The 21,447-nt window shown below is 36.1% G+C and overlaps 1 protein-coding gene across 3 annotated transcripts in view; it reads left to right on the forward strand.

Moving 5' to 3' along the window:
• Nucleotides 1-21,447, forward strand: part of GXYLT1 (glucoside xylosyltransferase 1) — a 46,146-nt gene that overhangs the window by 8,639 nt on the left and 16,060 nt on the right. Inside the window, exons 2-5 of one of the 3 annotated variants that reach the window (XM_027594432.2) lie at nucleotides 238-330; nucleotides 9,840-10,011; nucleotides 13,348-13,473; nucleotides 16,119-16,370. In XM_027594432.2, the coding sequence (XP_027450233.1) occupies nucleotides 238-330; nucleotides 9,840-10,011; nucleotides 13,348-13,473; nucleotides 16,119-16,370 (643 nt within the window). The remainder of the gene's footprint in view (nucleotides 1-237; nucleotides 331-9,839; nucleotides 10,012-13,347; nucleotides 13,474-16,118; nucleotides 16,371-21,447) is intronic. The other 2 variants (XM_027594434.2, XM_027594433.2) reach the window with 2 other exon arrangements.

Below are 21,447 nucleotides of genomic sequence, written 5' to 3' on the forward strand. Positions count from 1 at the left end.
TCCTATTTAAAATAATGGTACCTCAAAAAATAAATAAAATAAAATAATGGTACCTTGAATAAGGGAGAAATTTCCAAAACTCAGGTTACCTTAGCTATATTGAATTCGCAAAATTGGATTTGCAGTTTTGTTGCTGTAAAATAGAACAGTAAGCTATTATGTTATTAAGTAAATTCCTTGTTAGTTTTAAACCTAAATACTCACATAGGACTCTTTATTTCTGTCTTACTCTGTTAGGTGTAAAGATTTCTCTCTGTGTTACTGGAATCCCTATTGGATGCTGCCCTCTGATGTTTGTGGAATGAACTGCTTTTGGGAAGCGGCTTTTAGGTAGGCACCTAAATTTAATTGGTAGATCAGTGTAGGTAAGATTAGATAGTACGTAGTAAATTTTTGACTGTAATAGGACACAAAAATGTTTCTTTTCCTGTAATTTAATATTTTCTTACAAGCAAAGAACTCATTTTCTGATTGGGTTTCCTATTTATCCTACTTTGTAGTTGTTATAACCAATTTTTAGTATATACTGTGTATAAAATGCTCTAACTTGTTTTTAGGTGTTATTAAGGTTAACTATTGTTCTTAGGAGCATTTATGATATAATTTTAGGTAACTGGGTGATAAAGTATTAAACAGGTGATAAAGATAGACTTCCCTTGACATTTACAAACATATATATGGCATTTATCTACTTTAAAGCTGCTGAAAAAACATTTTGTAGGTGGATGGGGATAATTGAGGAAGGATATGTTGGTTATTATCAGAGAAATTGAATGTTGAGGAATGAGAGGATAAAAATAAGTGTTTAACGAAGGAGCAAGTATTGATATGACATTGTTTATTGAGCTTGTATGTTGCTCAGTAGTTTGGCTTTGTGCATGGCTCTGGGTAATGAAGTCCTTGGATTCTGCTCTCGCCTTCAGTGAAAGCAGTGTTGATAGGAATGGGCTATCAGACTGTCTCTGTGGCATAGTGGCAGGGGATACTGAGGCAGTAGCCTGAAATGCCTTCCTAAGAGTAAAATTTCTTTGAGAGACACCTATTTTTACTGTCTTTATGATTAATTTAAATTTTAATTCTACTCATTCTATTTGCTAGGCACAGTGCCAGGTGCTTAGAACCAGACTCTGAGTCTAGTTAATGTGGCTCCATCCTTTTGGGGCTTGCATTCTGTAGGAACTTCACACTAGTAAACCTGAGATAAAGATAGAGGGTGACAAGTTAAAGCTGCGATGATGGGAGAAACAAGTGAGTCATCAGGTGGGATCATCCTAAGGCATCGGGGAAGGCTTCCTGGTGGGAGTGACTGCCTGAGGAACATGGAAATTAGGCTCAAGGACAGGAGGTAAAGTATTTTAGGTGGGAAGAATTACATTCTTTATATATATTAACAGTATATATTTTTATGTTCTTGTATTCCTGATACATTATACATTCCATGAACAACCAGGAAGGAATCATTGAAATCCATTATTTTAATTATATCTCATTGCTATGGAAAAGATTGGGTGATTGAAATTCTGATACGAGTTAATTAAATCAGATTATTCAAACTTCTAAAAACTAAGATAATATTATCCTTCAGCTTGTTCATAAATTTGGAGAATTGGAGCTCTGTATTTTTCATTCTTACAAAAGTTTGCTAATGAATAGAGTATTGACAGCTACCACTTTGCTATCTCCAGCCTTGTGACGTAAATCTACTCACTCTGAAGGCTGGGTAAGCTTGAAAACTGTATACCCTGATTTATACAACCCAGGTCCTTTTGTAAGTTACAACATGAGTAATAATCTTCCCTCCCCCTCTGCTGAGTGCAAGAGTACCCCAGGGAAGGGAAGTTGATCTAGTCTGAATCCTGGAGCCTCTGCTTATTATTTCTGTTTTGGCTTCTCCAACTCATTATTTTCCTAATGCTTCCAAGTATTCCTTGGAAGGAATTACATGTGGATGGATACATAATGGTATAAACCCTTGTGCTAGTTACTTTCCTAAATTTGAGATTTTAAAAGTTACACTTCTCTGTTACACTCTCTACTTGTAATATTAAATCCATAGTATATATCTGTAATGGTTTTGTTATATGTATCAAATCATTCTGTAAAATCTCTCAAACTTAGTTTCTTACTTAGAACGTAGGATCCCTCGCATTTACTCTGTTTGAACATGGAGACAAGCCAGGATGCCATACAATTGCCATATCGTTCTCACCCTGCATTGCAGTATTAACTCCAAGTAGCACCTCAGTTTTGCCTACCTCTAAGAGCTTGTCTGACCACCTGGTAAAGCTTCTTTGAAATTCCCAGTTACTACCAACCTTAGGTCCGCATTTTGCCAGGCACCAGTGGGCCCTTAGCTGGCACTGTTTTCTTCCCAGGCCTACCCTGCTTTCCCATTTGGAATTCTTTATACTTTGTGACTTTTATTTTGATCAAAGCTTATCTGGGGGATTATTTCCTCCCAATTAATTTACACAGTGAACATAAAATTACATAAAAAAGAAAAACTGCTTTTGATGTGCATAGGCTTTTAGTAATTCGTATCTGCATTTACTAAGTCATTTCCTGACCAACCGAATCCCTCCCAGCAGCTTGTCAGAATGCTCACACCTCTCCTGTCTTTTCTGTTCTTGAAACAAAACCAAACAAAATTTCTACCAACAGCTTGCACTCAGCCCTTTTTTTCTTTAAGCATTCATTGTTTACTCTGTTTCTCTTCACCAGCAAGACTTCTTTTAAGAGTATATGCTTACTTCACACCCTTAAACAACAACGAAAGACCTCCCCGCCTCAACCTGCCTGAGCAGCACTGGCTATCTGACTAAGCCCCCTCCCCTACCGTGAAGTCACCTCTGACCTCTGAATTGTTCTTCTGGGGCCCAGTCTTACTTTTTTTGGTCCCTTTGACACTGGTTACCGCTTCCTCTTTCTTTCAGCTCTGTCAGTCTCTGGCTCTTAAGACCAGGGTCTCAGCTACTTGATCTCTCTCCTTCTGGACTCCTCTCCTTGTCCTGACTCCTTCATGTTAATGTTCCTTAGGACCCTGCTGTCTTCTCTCCCCACTCCCTGGATAGTCACAAGATATTTATTTATTTATTTATTTATTTAGATTTTACTTATTTGAGAGAGAGGGAGACAATGGGCACAAGCAGGGGGAGCAGGAGCGGGAGAGGGAGAAGCAGGCTTCCTGCCCAGCAGGGAGCCCGACATAGGACTCAGTCCCAGGACCCTGGGATCATGAGCTGAGCCAAAGGCAGCCACTTAACTGACTGAACCACCCAGGTACCCCAGATAATCTTTTTAACTGATACCTCTACTCCAGAGCTCTTTTCTGAGCTCAAGAACTGTGTTTCCAGCTGCATTTTGGTCATTTTTTTAACTTGCTGATTCAGATGCCTCAGACTCTGTTGTTTAAACCTGAGTTCATGGTTAAACCTGATCTGGCTTCTCACACCTTCCCTCATGTGTGTTTTGTATCCTGGTTTATGATTGACTTTCTTCATGTCAGTCCACGGTGACTCTTCTACCCAGCTCCTTTCACACTGTTGCTCCTGATAGTCTCTTCTTCCTATTCCCTTAATTTTTGTGCTCATCACTTCTTATCCAAGGATTTCCCTTCCCTACCCACTGCTTCTCCCTTCTCAGTATCCTCTTTGTCACTGTACTTACACATCTGTTGTGGTTGTGAATCTTCCAGACTGTTGGCTTTGCAGAGAGATACCATGTGTTGTTCATCATTCAAGCCCCATGCCGAGCAAGGTGCTTGGCAACCAGTAAATAATGATTTTTCCCCCAACACTTTGACTATTTTTGATGTTTGTATAGTGAGCTTCCTTAACAATCTTTTTTTTTTCTATTTAAGCAGTTACCATGCTTTCCCATTAAATCTTTTGAAATTCTGTCTTTTTGCAATCGACTGTAAATTGTATGAGGTCAGGATTGTGGCTTTCTTGCTTATCCCCAGTGTCTAGCATATGAAAGAAGTTCAAATATTCATTAAAGAGAATGAATTATATTACTAAATTGTGTTCTAAAAATTATATGGATTTAAGTCTGCACCAGCACTGTGTGAATATACAGGTGTCATCATGACCTTAGCATTATTGGGAGTTATAATTTAGCATTTATTAGAGTAAAATGATAATTACTGATTTATATTTTGTTGATTATTTGCTGAATATATTTCCATCATTGTTGAGCTGCTTTTGTTTTATATATTTTCTGTATTGATATTTACCTCTTGAGTTTTTAATGCTTGTTTTATGATCTCTTAGGATAATATATTCTGTTTTTGCCATTGATTACAAATATCTTCCTGGTTTTATTTTTTTGTTTTAGTTATTTCATTAAGCAATCTCTCTCTCTCTCTCTCTCTCTTTTTTTAAGTAAGCTCTAGGCCCAACATGGGCCTTGAACTTATAACCCCAAGATCAAGAGTTGCACGTTCTGCCTACTGAACCAGCCAGGTGCCTCTAAGCAGTCTCTTAATTTTAATATTATTATTTAAAAATTCTCTTTTAATGTACTAAATTTTTTGCAACTTGAGCTTTTAAAGTATTTAATCTTTATGATGGGAACCTGAAGATTTTTCAACTGTTATATTTTGTTTCAAAAGTGATTATATACAACTCTTTATTTTTTATTTTTTAAGATTTCATTCATTTGACAGAGAGAGAGAGTACAAGCAGGGGGAGTCGCAGGGAGAGGGAGAAGCAGGCTCCCCGAGCAGGGAGCCCGATGAGGGGCTCAGTCCCAGGACCCTGGGATCATGCCCCGAGCCGAAGGCAGACGCTCAACTGATTGAGCCACCCAGGCGCCCCTATACAACTCTTCAAAGTAGCTTTTTACCTAGTATGATAATTCAACACTTTTTTTTTATAGTAAAATATTTTGTTTTTAAGCTATACATTAAGCTATACATTTTAAGCTATACATTAAGGAAATTGCCATTAATGTTTCTGAACATAGTTTTCCATTTTGTTTAACTGCAAGTTTTTAAAGATGGTTCATAGCAGTTACTTTTTAGTTGAGGTGATTGTTATCAGAAATTTAATTTGGTTTGGCTTTGCATACTTCATTTATAATGCTAATTGTTGGCCTAAATATTATTAAACATTGTTTTCTTTTATAGAGAGAACACTAGGCTGACAGAACACCCTGAAAGCTTTTTGTACTGTCTAAAAAAAAGAAGACACATTATTATGATTCCTTCATAGCAGAAATGTTATTTAAAATAAATCTATTCCTAAGTTTTAGAAATCTATTAACAGTGTTTGTATTAGAATTTATCATCTAAAATACTCTAAGTATTAACTTTTTTTTTTCTGATTTCCCCTCTGAACTTTTTGCTTTGGTAAGTTTCAAATCTGCAGAGGTTACAGGAATAGTATAGTGAGCACACTCACTACCTGCTGTTCACTAGGTATTGACCTGTTATTAACATTTTGCCACTTGCCGTTTTTGGCTGAATCATCTGAGAGCTGCATTCATTATGATGTACGCCTAAATATTCAGCATGTATCACCTCATAACAGAAGCATTCCCCAATATAATCATCATAAAACTGTCACTTCTAGTTATTTAACACTGGCAGAATATATATTCATATTTCCTTATATTTCTTTTAATGAACTTTACATACCCCCCCCCCCGCATTCATCTGTGAGATCTATTTATAGTCTCCTTCCTTGTAGAACAGTTCCCCGGACTTTTTTGGGGGGGTGGTCGTGGTATCTTTCATGACATGATATTTTTGTTTTTGCTGAATGTTCCTTTATTTGGATTTGCCTGTCTTTCCGTTATTAGATTCCGGATTTGGGGCAGGAATACTGCATAGGTGATACTGTGCTCTTCTTTGGGCATGCTCTCAGGAAGCCTCTGTCATAAGTTTAACATTGGTTAACTTTGATCATGTGGTTAAGGTGGTGGTGTCACATTTCTACATGTAACAGTACCTTTATCCCCTTTGTAATGTGTGGGGATAACACCTTGATATTCTGTGGTTGTAGTAATCATTATTCTTGTTCAAATCATCGGTTACAGTGGTGATTGCAGAATAGTGATTTTTGTAATTCTGACTTTCCTTCTACATTATTGGCTGATATTTGTGTTTAAAGAAGGGTTTCCCCCTTCCCCCTAGCCCCTTTATTTAGTATCTTTTTAGACTTATGGATTCATTATCTTTTATGTGTTATCATTCATTACTGTCATAATTCCTGTTGATGCTCAGATTATGCCATATTTAGCCATGGAAGCACTCAGATATTATCTTTGAATTATCTGTAGAATTTCTTCTTTTTTTTTTTTTTAAGATTTTATTTATTTATTTATTTATTTGAGAGAGAGAGAATGAGAGATAGAGAGCACGAGAGGGAAGAGGGTCAGAGGGAGAAGCAGAATCCCCGTCAAGCGGGGAGCCCGATGTGGGACTCGATCCCGGGACTCCGGGATCATGACCTGAGCCGAAGGCAGTCACTTAACCAACTGAGCCACCCAGGCGCCCTGTAGAATTTCTTCTAATCATACATCTGTAGAAAAATAGGTTTGACTTAAAAATGACCTTTTGGATAATATTTCTTTAAATCCATAGGGACCTCTTATTCACGCTGTGATTAAAATATAGCACATTTTTACAGACCAGATTATATCATCCAAGATTTATATCATTTTGGGATCAAAATTACTTGAATGGCTGCTTCCCGGTATCTTATTAGAAGGTTTTAGTTATTCCTTCCTCTAGTGGTGGAAGATTACTTTAGAATTTTTTAGGTTGCAATTATTTCCTGTTCTTGGGGTCTAGGGACAGGGTGGTAAGCAGTGACATCTTTAAAGTACGGTTTATGGTGTTAAGAGTCTGTACTGTATATAATGTTTTACTAAAAAGGGACATATATCCAAAAGGTAGTTGACAATACTCCTTCCACAGAAATTGGTGGAAGGAGTGCTGGCGATGTGACTAAAACAAGTCTTGCTAAAATGCTTGGGAGGAGTCAGATCTGGTATTGATTTTAGAGGGAATTTTTTTTTTTAACCCGAAATAACATTTCACTTATTAAGAAGGTTTTATTATACTTGTCTTTGTGTGGAGAATTCTGTGCAAAACAGCACATGACTATTGTGGCTTACTTTTTAAATCTCTGGGCTTTAGCTTCGAGGCAGGATCTAGTTATGATCAGTTAAGCAGTCCAAGCCCATTCATTGCCAATTCTAAAGTCTTGGTGTGGAGGCACTTACCTGAAAGATGAGATAATTTAGAGCTTTGTGAAATTGTTGTGTGTCTTGATTGCCTTGTCTTTCTTTAACTTTTATCACTGTGGCTTCCACTGCTTTGAGATGAACCGGGTATACATTACCTTGCTGTATGTACAGAGGGCGTAGATAGTGTCCCCTCACATAGGGTTTCAGTGTTATAAACTGAGGGGCTTAACAGAAAAGAAGGAAACAGAGGGTGCTGCCAAGGGAGGAGGTACTACTTCTTTCTAATTGCTGTCAATGGAAAACAGAGCTTTAAAAAGACTTAAGCTATTGCTAACACCATCTATGTGAAGGAAGTGGCACAGCAGGTGGGTGGGGAAAGGATAAACTGGTAATTCTGAAACAAATGATGTTTGCACAGTTGGATAGACATGTGCAAAATTAGGCAATTGTTTCCTACTTCAAACTATTCGTAAAATTTAATACCTGGCAGATTAATATAAATTTTAAAAACAAAGTATTGTATTTTAATGGCAATCTTAACCTTAATGAAGAATGAAATATCACCACCATTTCTGATATAGTAAATAATGCTTCTTGCAAGAATACCACTTATGTGACTTCTTCGTTTAATACCATTAACAAAGTGGTGTAATAATATGTACCTTTATGAATCGTCTGGGGGAGGTTTCTTAAAAACAGTTCAATTGTTTTAAAGAACCTCGTTTATAGAATCTTTGGCCCTTTAGCCTGAACAAAGGATTAGTTACCAGGGTATTGAGTTTAAGTTTTATCCTCCCAGTAGAAGGATCAGGGAGGAAATGACCCATGTGTTTTCTAGAAGATAAGTATTTGGGGTCAGGAGCTTTTCAGCTCCCCTGCTGAAGGCTGACCATTACCAGTACTCACATAAGTGAGAAATGTCCCTTGTAAGAGAAGTGAACCTGTTTTCAAGGCCTTAGGAGCCCGGTCAGACCAGAAAAGCATCAGTTTCAGACAGCTATCTTAATACTTTATATCTCCAGGCTCTTAGCAAAACAGACTTGTTAATAGGAAGGGATAGATCCACAATAAAAGCGGGAGCATGATTTTTTTATCCTATTAATATAAAATAATTACACATGTTTAATGTTAAAACATTGAGATGTATGAATTTGGCATTCAGGTATGTTTTATATAGTCAGTTGTTTGTATTTAATGTTATTCCTTAGTATGATTTTGTTTTCTGATCTCCTGGTCAGTTGAGGGATGACCCATGAGCAAGAACAATATTTTCCTCAGAAAATAGTTCTGTTTCACCTTAACACATGTACACGTGAATACTCAAGATTACAAAGTCCTATGTTAAGGAATATAACTACAGTTGATTTTAACTTTCAAATTTAAGAAAAATGATTAATCACTCATTCCCGCTATTGCAAATCTCAGTAATGTATACATACAACTGTTAATGTTAAATAATGGAATTTCTAACCCTTATACATTTTACAGAAAGGATCTCTGTAAGCAAGAGCTGAATTAAAGTCAGATTTTATGTTTTTAGTTTAGAATGTTTGTACTTTATAATACCTTAATGTGTTACTAGTTTTATGTTGTCTTCCATTCTTCTGTTCCTTTAGCTGTCGGTTCCAAAATGATTATGCCATAATTACAGGTGAGATCTGAATTTAATATTACAAATAGGTTATTTTATTTAATAACAGTATAGTCACACATAAATAATTCTGTTCTTTATATGCTAGTGGATTATTATTAGTTCACTATTAAGATGCAAGAGTTTTGAAAGGGTCCTTAGGCCCAGTGTTGTGCACTGCTGCTCTATCTTAGAAGTAGGATCTGACATAGCCTAAGCCAATAACTTGCGTTTAGGGAATCTTTCCTTCCAAAATCCATACTGATGTTTAATTAGTATGTTTTAGACCACCTCAGACATTTTTACCTCTCACTGATTACTTGGGGTAGATGGAACTGAATGTTTATAGGTGAAAAAAGTTATGTGAAGGAAACTTTTTCCTATAATTAGTATGGTTGAAGATTGGGTATCATACTGAAATATTTATGGATGAATTTATGGCTGGGTTTGCTTCACAATGATCTGTTGGTTAGAGAAGGGGATGTGGAGAGGGATTTTAGGTGAAGAAAGAATACCTTTGAATGGATGTTTATAGCCGTTGGGGGATGGGTACATGGGGATTTATTCTATTCTCTCTACTTCATATATTTTTGAGATTTTTTTTAAATAAAAAAGCTAAAAAATAATTGAATGGAAGACCTTCAATCGGTGATGCTCCTTTTGTCATTTGGGGGGTTCCTTGAGAGAATTAAGCCCTAATGCATCTAGTCTGAGTAATGAATTAACTTTTCTCCTGTGTAGAATGGTGCTACTTGTGTGCTATTCTTGGGAGAATTGAGACAGTAGTAATTTTTTTTTTTTTGGTTCCTAGTGAGGAACATTGGCCGAGAAAGGTTGGTTGAGGATACAGAAATATATAATTGACTCAACATTGTACTATTGTGTAATTTGATATTTCTTTGCTTTTTAAGTAGAAATTTTGAACTTCAGTTTTTGGACATGGTCAAAATATTGTGTTGTTAACATGTTACCCTGTACTAAAACTGTTGGAAAATGTGGTTTTCTTTTCTCTTAGGTATAGTCTGAATGTGCAGCCCATTCAGAGAATGCACCTTGCTGTGGTTGCCTGTGGTGAAAGACTGGAAGAAACTGTAACCATGTTGAAGTCAGCTATCATTTTCAGCATCAGACCTCTTCAGTTCCATATTTTTGCTGAAGATCAACTACATGATAGTTTTAAAGGCATAGTAAGTATTTGAGACTTTGTTAAGACAGTAGAGGCGAATATTTAATGGTATACTATCACAGAATGTTGATGTATTCCTTCATTGAACAAAACTGTTTACTCAGTAACTAACTGCCCTCCTAGAGTTGGGCTGCCACTTCCATTTAAGAGTCCAGATCTAGGGTGTAAGAGGAGGGTTTGTTTTTGAAAAGAAGTAAGTCGCTTAAAGTCCTTTGCCAAGCATGGAGGTTTTATTTCACTGGCTATAGCTCCAGGATGATTTGACCGGAAAATCCTGTGACTTAATTTTATTCCCATCCTTGGCTTGGGAGTGCCTCAACAAAGTGTGCACAAAGATTTTTATTCTGTTTTCAGGGGTGGGAGCTCTTAATTGACAATATGGAAGGAAGTGGCTTTTTGTTTTGATAAGAAAGTTCTTTATTTTGGTTTTGTATTAGTTACAATCAGTTTGGCTATATTGGCAGAAAACCCAAACTAACAGTGGCTTAAACAAGATAGAAGTTTATTTCTCTCTCACATAAGAGTAGGCAGTCTGTGGTATATGGTAGCTCCATGTCTTCAGGGACTCTGGCTTCTGTCTTGTGGCTGAGCCATTTTAACATAAGACTTCTCCTTCATGGTCCAAGATGGCTACTCACTCTTCAGCCCTCACACCCATATTTTAACCAACACAAGGGAGAAAGGAGTGAGGAAGGCAATCCCTTCCTACCCTCTATGGATATTTTCCAGAAGTTGCATATGATATTCTTGCCCCTATCTCATTGGCCTGAACTTAGTCATGTAACCTTACTGTTACAGCTGTTTGTGAGGGTTAAAAATACACTCTTTAATCAGGACTGCCATGTAACCTCCCTAACAATAAAAAAATTATTACTATGCAAGAAGAGTAGAACAGATAGATATGAGGGAAGAATATACAAGAAAAAGAAAATTCACCTGAAATCTCACTACCTTGTGTTCTGAGACAGTGGTAAAGATGATAATAGTGATTACCCCTCTCCCCACTATCTCTGTTTGTCTATGTACACTAAGTTAACTTTTCAAACTGATTTGGTTTTTATGCTTCGCCTAACTATGTAGAAAAATACGTATTTGGTGTTTTCTCAAGTTAAAGTAGTTCAAAATATTGAGAGTGAAAAATACTACTTGTGACCTCAAGTCTTTTAGTTTTCAAACAAAATCTTTGATTCCAAGAGGTATAAAGCTTTACGTACTGTTCTAAAATATCTCTAGTGTCTGTATTTTTTTTTTTAAAGATTTTATTTTTAAGCAATCGCTACACCCAACGTGGGCCTCATACTTAAACCCCGAGATCAAGAGTCGCATGCTCTACTGACTAAGCCAGCCAAGCACCTCTGGTGTCTGTATTTGTGATATGTGCTTTTGTAATCTTGATCTCTTTGCCTGGATTGTTTTCTAAAATACTAACTGAGGAATACTCTTGTCTTAACAGTTCAGAGAATAGCAACAGATTGCTACGGAATGTGGAAACCTTTGGAAGTATAATAAAAGAATGAAATTATTGTTTCATCTTATATGCAGCTTCAGTGTTTAGTTCAAATCTGACAGTGATTGCTTGTGTAATATATACTGTATTAAAAAAAAAGATTTATTTATTTAATTATTTGATGGGGGGGTGTGGGGCAGAGAGAGAATCCTCAAGCAGACTCCCCGCTGAGTGCAGAGGCTGTTGAGGGGCTCAGTCCCACAACCCATGAGATCATGACCCAAGCTGAAACCAAGAGTCAGATGCCCAAGTGACTGAGCCACCCAGGCGCCCCAATATATCCTGTATTTTTAAACTTGGTTTTTAACTATTACAGTCAGTTCTGAGAATGTTTGGTTTTGCCTTTGATGAAAGTATCAAATACTAGTAGAACATGCTTTGACTGCAAAAAAGATGACTAAATATTAGAATTAAGAAAAAAGTGACTAAGCTTTCCTTTTGAAGTTGATATTGAAAGTATCTTTAAGTGATTTATAACTCGTGCAGGGAAAGTAAAATGCTAGTGTTTTAAACTAATTAACAGAGACATCAAAGCAGAATGTTGGAGTTAAAGATACTCCCTTAAACTATGTTGGAAGGCATTAATGTTTTTAAAAATTACTTGAACACAGTCATAATTAAAAAAAGAGCATCTTCAGCCTATTACATAAGCTACTTAGTTTTTCTCCTCCATGTATGGTTTTTAATAAATTATTATTTTTTAATTTTGACATTTTTAATTTATTTTTAATTTTTAACTTTTAATTAATTAATTTAGTGATTGTGAACCAGTGGGGAGGGCCAAAGGGAGAGTGAGAGAGAATCTAAAGCAGGCTCTACATTCAGCACAGAGCCCAACATGGGGCTCAATCTCATGACCCTGAGATCATGACCTGAGCCAAAATTAAGAGTCGGACGCTTAACTGACTGAGCCATCCAGGTGCCCCATCCCCCTATATATTGTGAATGCTCTGTAGGAAACCTGTCTTAAACTGAATTTGAAAGAATTTAGTGTCTTGAAATGCATGAAAAGTAAACCTGTTCATTATAGATTTTCAGATCTTTGCTTTTTGTGATGAATTTTTCAAAAATTGGCATTGATATGTGTTTATCAGTATTTTATTATCAGGAATATCCATGCATATTAAAAATACATAGATAGACAAATATTTTCTAACCAGTTTCATATTGGTCTGACTCTGAGTGTAGACATTTTCTCTTATACATACTTTGGTAATAAAATTAGTGCTTAATTTTTTTGAGTTTAATTTGTTTAGGGATTTATAGGATTTTTTATTTTTTTATTTTTTTTATTTTTTTATTTTTTAAAGATTTTATCCATTTATTTATTTGAGAGAGAGAGAATGAGAGAGAGAGAGAGCATGAGAGAGGGGAGGGTCAGAGGGAGAAGCAGACTCCCCGCTGAGCAGGGAGCCCGATGTGGGACTCGATCCCGGGACTCCAGGATCATGACCTGAGCCGAAGGCAGTCGCCCAACCAACTGAGCCACCCAGGCGCCCAGGGGTTTATAGGATTTATACATCAGGTAAAGATGAGGTAGATGAACAACGCGCAAGGCTTTCAGCTTTCTAATTTTGTGGTGGTTAACTTTCATTGTGCCTCTGATCTTTATGGTGGAATCTTTCTAGAATATTACTACGATTGTAAGATTTTGAATGAAAACAAATGGTGGGAAAGAAGAATCTGACTTTCTCTTAACTATGTACAGCATAACATATAGTATCTTTAATTTATAGCTTTTTAAAATAATCTATTGGTTTATGATTTTAGAGAGAAAATTAAAAGTGAAATAATCTAAACTAAGGTTTTTTTTTTTATATATTTTTTTAGCTTGATAGCTGGTCATTTCTGCAGACATTTAATTATTCATTATACCCAATAACTTTTCCAAGTGAGAATGCAGCGGAGTGGAAAAAGCTTTTTAAACCATGTGCTTCCCAGAGATTATTCTTGCCAGTAAGTTTTTTCTCTAGTGTTTTTTTTTCTTCTAATTTTGCTTTTACACACGAGTTAATGAAGAGTTACATGTAAATGAGTTAAATAAACATACACGTGTAGATTTTCCCTTTGAACATTAGGAAAAATCTTCCGATAGAACAAATAAAAGCTACAAAAGAAAACATCTGTTTAAAATGAAAAATGTAAGTAATTTCTGTGGAAATACTATTTCTTACATTTTAATTTATTCAGATGCTGCAAACTTTTGTTTCTAAGAAGGCATAGAGGTCATCAGATCTTACCGGAGCCACGTCTGTTGCCAGCAGAAATGCAGTGGCAGTATCACCTTCTTGTTACTCACTGCATTTATACTTTGGGAAGTGAAGTAGATTGTATCATTACATAGCCATTTCTGTCTTATACCAAGCCACCTTACCCTTTCCAGATTCTATTTTAACATAGACACAAATTTAAAGCATGTGAACTCAAAGGGAAATGGGAACCATTTGTTCAGTGGAGCTATTCTTTGGTGGTGGTCTCTGGTGATAAACCCTGATCATTTTTTTTTTTTTAATATTTTATTTATTTGACAGCACAGGCAGGGGAAGCTGCAGGCAGAGGGAGAGGGAGAAGCAGACTCGCCGCTGAACAGGGAGCCCAGTGTGGGGCTTGATCCCAGAACGCTGGGATCATGACTTGAACCAAAGGCAGATGCTTAACCAACTGAGCCACCCAGGCACCCCAGATCATTTTTTTTTTAATCTAAAAATATTCAGAAGCAAGGTTACCTCTTCATTTTGAGTTGATTTCATCTACATCTGTAGTAGTAGAAATACTGAATTTAAGAAGGTCACAAGTTTGTGGAAAGTGTATGAATTATGGGGGAAGAAACTTCAGTTACTTGTTATTCTTAAGTGGAGCAAAGCACTTCTTACCATATTAAGATATAATTTACTGAATCCAGGTCATCAATAAGATTTAAAGTTACAATTTTGATCACTGAGTCTGCCTAACGAGTAACTTTGTTACTGGTCAAAATTAAAAAATTTGGATCTTAGGATCTTTCTCAGAAGTCTCTGCTTCCATTGTAAGAGGCACACAAATAAGGGGTTAAGATAGGGGAAAAAAAAACCCAAAAAGTTTTAGATATTTCATGTAGACTTTACAAGTTTAGAACAAAATTTTTATGTTGAATCATTGTTGTATCACATTTAATAAATTGAGTGCTTATTTTCTGCCGAGAATCTGTACTGAAGTTCTGGTATATAGGAATGAATAGAACAGATGGGTTTCTTATTTTTATAGAGCTTATTGTCTGATGTGGGAGGCAGGGATTAAACAAATACAATATGACGTTCAATAAACAAATATATTACTGAAAAAAACAATACATGATGATAGAAGGCTAAGGTTACAACCATTTCCCTTTCATTTTGTTCTGCATTATTAACAAGTTTAATCATTGGTGTTGTGATAATGAAGTTTCCCAGATCATTTAGTGATGCAATCTGGTTAAATTCCTAAACGGAATTTGAAACAAATAAAATACTTGAAACCTGTCAAATTGTCCTCATATTTCACTGTTAGTTCTGCATCTTTTTAACTAGATTTAAGTAAATTGATGCTTTATTTTTCTAAGTGGTAATTTTTTAATTACTGAGTTTTTCTTCTTTGAAATAGATTACCTACTCAGGCTCTGAGTCAAACCACTTTTCCCCCCCCCAGCTTGATATTAAATCAGCTGGTGGGGGAAATGGGGTGATTGCAGCCTTGTAGCTGCTCATTAAGGTGATGGCTTAACCTTACCAGAAGGAGGAGGCAACAGTTTTGAAAAGGAGCGGAACAAGGACCAAACTCTTCTCTTTATATTCTTAACTAAAAAGATTTAGGTTAATCTAATAATTGAGTTCTAATACACTGATACATGCAGTAAATTTAAATTTGCAGGAATTGGATTCTAAATTTTGTGGGTAAGACAGATATAAAAAGTTTTCCTTGAAAAATCCCTGTAGAAGACACATTCAGCATCTCTCAGAAAGTAATAATATAGCCAGTCCTTCTTTCAAGACACCTCTTGTCTTCACCCTTGCTAAGTATATGCACATTTACTTTGATTTGTTGGGAGACAGTGAGCACGAAAATAAAAGAGCATGGATTCCAGAGCTAGGTGGTCTGGGTTCCAGTTTTGGCTCAATCATTTACTAGTTGAGACCAAAATGGTACAGTGGTGCCAGCCATTAGTGTTACAGGCCAAGGGAACAAATTCAGAAGATCTTCATTTTATTGGTTTATTTCTGTATTTATTTTAGGAAATTAAGATTCAGGATATAAATTCAGCTAAGTTAATGTTATTTTCCATTACTAAAAACATGTCCCTAATCTTTGAGAATATTGCTTTTATTTTATTTTATTTATTTTTCCAATTGTTAGTATTTTTTTGTTCTGATTTGTTTTTATAGCTTTTGTTCTCTGAAAGTTAATATAAAGATTAGCATAGTATCTCTATATATACTATTGTAAAAAAATGACAGTTTAGGCAAGATTACTTTAAAAAATTAACATAATTAACTTGTCTCATAGGTATTTCTTTTACAACTAAAGCCTTTTTTATGTTTTATATTAAATAGAATTATAATTAATGTTTCAAATATCTCTTCTCATAGTTAATCCTGAAAGAAGTTGACTCACTATTATACGTCGACACTGATATCCTTTTTTTACGGCCCGTTGATGATATTTGGTCTTTACTAAAGAAATTTAATTCCACACAAATTGCTGCAATGGCGCCAGAACATGAAGAGCCACGAATAGGATGGTATAATCGCTTTGCCAGGCATCCATATTATGGAAAAACTGGAGTAAACTCTGGAGTTATGTTGATGAACATGACTAGAATGAGAAGGAAATATTTCAAGGTAAGTCACTGATACAGGTAGTTGGTTAACAGTTCTCTCTTTTCCTTCCACAAATTGTTTGGTTTCCAATTTAGTTTTGTTTTATTAAGAACTAGATTAAACTACTCAGAATTTTCCCACTTATTTAGAATAATTGAAGAAAAGTGTGTCCTTAGTATTCTGTTTATTGGACCATTGTGGTAGATCAAGCCAGGTGTCCTTACAATGAAGTAAAATAATGCATTAAGTAGTGAACGTCATCTTTCTAGATTGTTATTCTAGGTAATAGTTGTCATTTTGTGTTGTGTAACTGTAGAACATCTTGGGGGTGATACAGAGATGTGAAGAGCTTAAGACTCTGGACCCTGTTGGCCAGGTTTAAAACTCTAAGACCTTGAGTGAGTTTTGAACATCTCTGGGCTTTAGTTTTCTCAGATGTGAGATAAGGATGGTAGGTAACATTACTTACATCATAGGACTTTTATAAAGATTGAATTAGAACAGTGGCTAACACATTATAAATGTGAGCTGTTTGGGGCTATTGGAAGTTAACATTAAAAAAAGAAAATTCTTGGGGTGCCTGGGTGGCTCTTTCGGTTAAGCATCTGCCTTCAGCTCGGGTCATGATCTCGGGGTCTTGGGATTGAGCCCTGTGTTGGGCTCCCTGCTCAGTGGGGAGCCTGCTTCTCCCTTACCCTCTGCCCCTCCCTCCCACTGTGTGCCTTCTCCCTCTCTCCCTCTCTCAGATAAAAAAAATCTTGCATGTTTCTTATCTCTCAAATTGTGGAGTCAGTGGAAGAATCAGGCTATTTAGATTCTCTGTGCATTCTGAATAGAGGAGTATGTTGTATGGTTTACCAATTTTATGTTGATGAGTTTTATGTCATTGTAGTTTGTGGGCACTGGAGTCAAACTGTCTTTATGTTTAACCTTGCCACCTGTGCATTTATTTAACCACTAGCTGGTTAACTTTAAATGTCAATTCTCTCAACTGAAAAATAGATAATAAATGGACTTATGTAGGTTGTCAGTTTAAAGGAGATCCTTTTAGAATACTTAGTGCATCTCTTCAACAAATGGTGCTGGGAAAACTGGACCATTTTCTTACAGTATACACAAAAATAAACTCAAAATGGATTAAAGATCTAAATGGGAGACCTGAAACCATAAAAATCCTAGAAGAGAGCACAGGCAGTAATTTCTAACATCAGCTGTAGCAACATTTTTCTAGATAAGTCTCTTGAGGCAAGGAAGACAAAAGCAAATATAAAATAAACTATTGGGACTACATCAAAATAAAAACCTTTAGCACAGCAAAGGAAACCATCAACAAAACTAAAAGACCATCTACTGAATGGGAGAAGGTATTTGCAAATGACATACATAATAAAGGGTTAGTATCCAAAATATATAAAGAGCTTTAACAACTCAACACCCAAAAAATAAATAATTCAAATAAAAAATGGGCAGAAGACATCTGCAGATATTATTCCAAAGACATCCAGATGGCTAATACACACACGAAAAGATGCTCAGCATCACTCATTCTAAGGGAAATACAGATCAAAACTACAAAGATACCACTTCATACCTGTCAGAATGACTAAAATCAAAAACACAAGAAAAAACAAGTGTTGGTGAGGATGTGGAAAAAAAGGAAGCTTTATCCAGTGTTGGTGGGAATACAAACTGGTGCAGCCGCTATGGAAAACAGTATGAGGTTGTTAAAAAAATTAAAAATAGAATTACAGTGTGATACAGTAACTCCACTATTGGGTATTTTCCCAAAGAATACAAAAACACTAATTCAAAAAAATATATGAACCCCTATGTTTATTGCAGCGTTATTTACAATAGCCATAAAATTATGGAAGCAAGCAACCCAAGTGTCCATTGATAAATGAATGGATAAAGAAGATGCGTGTGTGTGTGTGTATATATGTATATACATACACACACACACACACAATGGAATATTAACCATAAAAAGGAATGAAATCTTGCCGTTTGCAATAACATGGGTGAATCTAGAGAGTATAATGCTAAGTGAAATAAGTCAGAGAAAGACAAATACCATGTGATTTCACTCTTTATGGAATTTAAGAAAGAAAACAAATAAAAAAAGACAAACCAAGAGACAGACTCTTGACTATAGAGAACAAACTGATGATTACCAGAGGGGTGGTTGGAGGGGAGATTTGTGGAATAGGTGATGGGGATTAAAGAGCACACTTATGATGAGCACTGAGTAATGTATGGAATTGTTGAATCACTATATTGAATGCTTGAAACTAACATAACATTGTATGATAATTATACTGGAATTAAAATGAAAAATAAAAATATAATGCTTAGTGCAGAGCATGGCACATAGTAAGCACTTAAATGTTAGCTAAATACAGTGACTTCTGAAATACCCATATAGACGTGCTGTTTATCCCTTTCCATCTGGTTGGGGCTGTATTAAACATTAAGGAATATTATGTCTTTTATGAATCAAGAAAATACGTATATGTGTATGTATGCATATATGTCAGATTTTTTTTTTTTTTAAAGATTTTATTTACTTGAGAGAGAGAATGAGAGATAGAGAGCACGAGAGGGAAGAGGGTCAGAGGGAGAAGCTGACTCCCTGCTGAGCAGGGAGCCTGATGCGGGACTCGATCCCGGGACTCCAGGATCATGACCTGAGCCGAAGGCAGTCGTTTAACCAACTGAGCCACCCAGGCGCCCCATGTCAGATGTTTTTCTTATGGCTTCTGGTAGACCAGACTTCACACCATTATTTATTACTCCTTTTTGTGTGTCGTATTTAAATTTTGGCCTCATTTAGAGTTGTTTCCTTGATTCATCTTTGGTGTATGCAGCAGAACTGCTTGCAGCCATGCCCATGCTTTGACATTTCAGTCTTAGTACTGTTTGTACCCATCATTCTTTTTCTGTAGATCTAGTAAACTTAGTTTTTTTGCTGTTGTTTTTAGCCTTCTCATTTTCTGAACCTTTTCGAAACCTTGATTTCATTTCAATTTTGTCTCCCACAATTGAATGCTTTAACGAGGCTAGTGTAACCTGTGCTCTTGCTTAACAGTGAACATTTCTTCAGCTACCTAATTTGTTAATATAGCTTAAGTTTTAAAATTTCATGTACCATAAAGTTGTACTCAATAAAACAGGCATAATACCATGAGTTCGTCCTATTCTGATTGTTAGCTTATGCACAGTAATATTATACCAGAAGATGGTGCTATAAGATTACCTGCTAAGGAATAATATGCCTTCTCAGTAACTCTTCATTTGAAATTCATAGAATTATGAGAAGCTTACTATTGCAAAGAGCCTTAGAGATAATTTAGTAAACACCATTATTTTTTATTTTTTTTTTTTTTTATTTTTTTTTTTTTTTTTAAAGATTTTATTTATTTATTCATGAGACACAGAGAGAGAGAGAGAGAGAGAGGCAGAGGGAGAAGCAGGCTCCCAAGGAGCAGGGAGCCCGATGCGGGACTCGATCCCAGGACCCTGGGATCATGACCTGAGCCGAAGGCAGACGCTTAACCATCTGAGCCACCCAGGCGCCCCACCATTATTTTTTAAACATATCAAAATTAACAACTCTCCAGTTCCAATCTATGATTGTCTTTTACTTATTTAAATGTCACTCCTAAATACTTTCAACGTCCCCCTCACCCCTTTTTTCTGTCGTGGCATGTTCTAAAATCAACTAGAGCTGTAGATACAGGAGTTGAAATCATTTCTAAACTTTCAAACTTTGTTTTCTTTTCTTTTCTTTTTTTTTTTTTTTAAAGATTTTATTTATTTGACAGAGACAGCGAGAGCAGGAACACAAGCAGGGGGAGTGGGAGAGGGAGAAGCAGGCTTCCTGCTGAGCAGGGAGCCCGATGTGGGGGACCCTGGGATCATGACCTGAGCCGAAGGCAGACGCTTAACAACTGAGCCATCCAGGCGCCCCTCAAACTTTGTTTTCATCTGTGTGTAATAGCCTTAATGAAGAAGACTATGAGATGCATGATTATATATTAATTACATTAATACATTAATTCAGTAGGTGCAGTTTACTCCAACCTACCATCCCTGTGTTGCCCAGTGGGAACAACACAGATTTGCTTTGTTTTCAAATATTACTATATTTATGATTGCTAATATGTTTCTATAAAATTTATTTTTGATTCCTTTTTTCATATGTTTGTCTTTGTTTTTCCTGATTGTTTTCCAGACTGTATTTGTAGCAAACATTGCCTTGTTTTTTCCTACTAATTCTACAGTTTCTGGCTCTAGTGATATAACTAATTACTTATACTAACTTTCTAAATTGTTCCGTACACATCTGTGAATGTTGCTCCATGGTAGTTATTGCATGAAAAGCTGTAAGACTACCCATTTAAGATAATGGCCATATTTTAAATTCTTAATTTGCTTTGCTGTCACCCAGTCCCTACCATTCATGACTGTTCATTTCCAAACTAATGTATTATATGCATTAAAAATTAAAATAGTAAAAATTCTGCTTTTTTGTTTCTCATTATGCTTGGTAGATAATGATAAAGTGGTTAAGCTATTGCTTTGTATTTTGTGTTACGATTATATTTGCAGTATTGAATCCCTATTTGGATATTTCTTAGCCTTTTTCTATTTATTAGGGAAAACCAAAGAATATAAATAAGGCATCTTTAAAAATTTTTTTTGTTGTTTTTATTTACTTTTTAAGTATACTCAACGTGGGGCTCAAACCCACAACCCTGAGATCAAGAGTCACATGCTCTACTGACTAAGCCAGCCAGGTGCCCCCAAATAAGGCATCTTGAGAATCCTTCTCTTGTATATTTGCTGTACTCTGTTCACATCCTGCCATATATTACTTTGTAAAGTAATCTTTGTCTGTTTTCTCCACCTACTGAGAGCAGGATGTGTGTTTTGTACAACTTTGTATTGGGAATATTTAGAATGGGGTATGAGGGGCGCCTGGGTGGCTCAGTTGTTAAGCATCTGCCTTTGGCTCAGATCATGATCCCAGGATCCTGGGATCGAGCCCTGCATCTGACTCCCTGCTCAGTGGGAGGCCTGCTTCTCCCTCTCCCAC

The sequence above is a fragment of the Zalophus californianus genome, chromosome 9 (genome assembly GCF_009762305.2).
Source record: "Zalophus californianus isolate mZalCal1 chromosome 9, mZalCal1.pri.v2, whole genome shotgun sequence".
NCBI lineage: Eukaryota > Metazoa > Chordata > Mammalia > Carnivora > Otariidae > Zalophus > Zalophus californianus.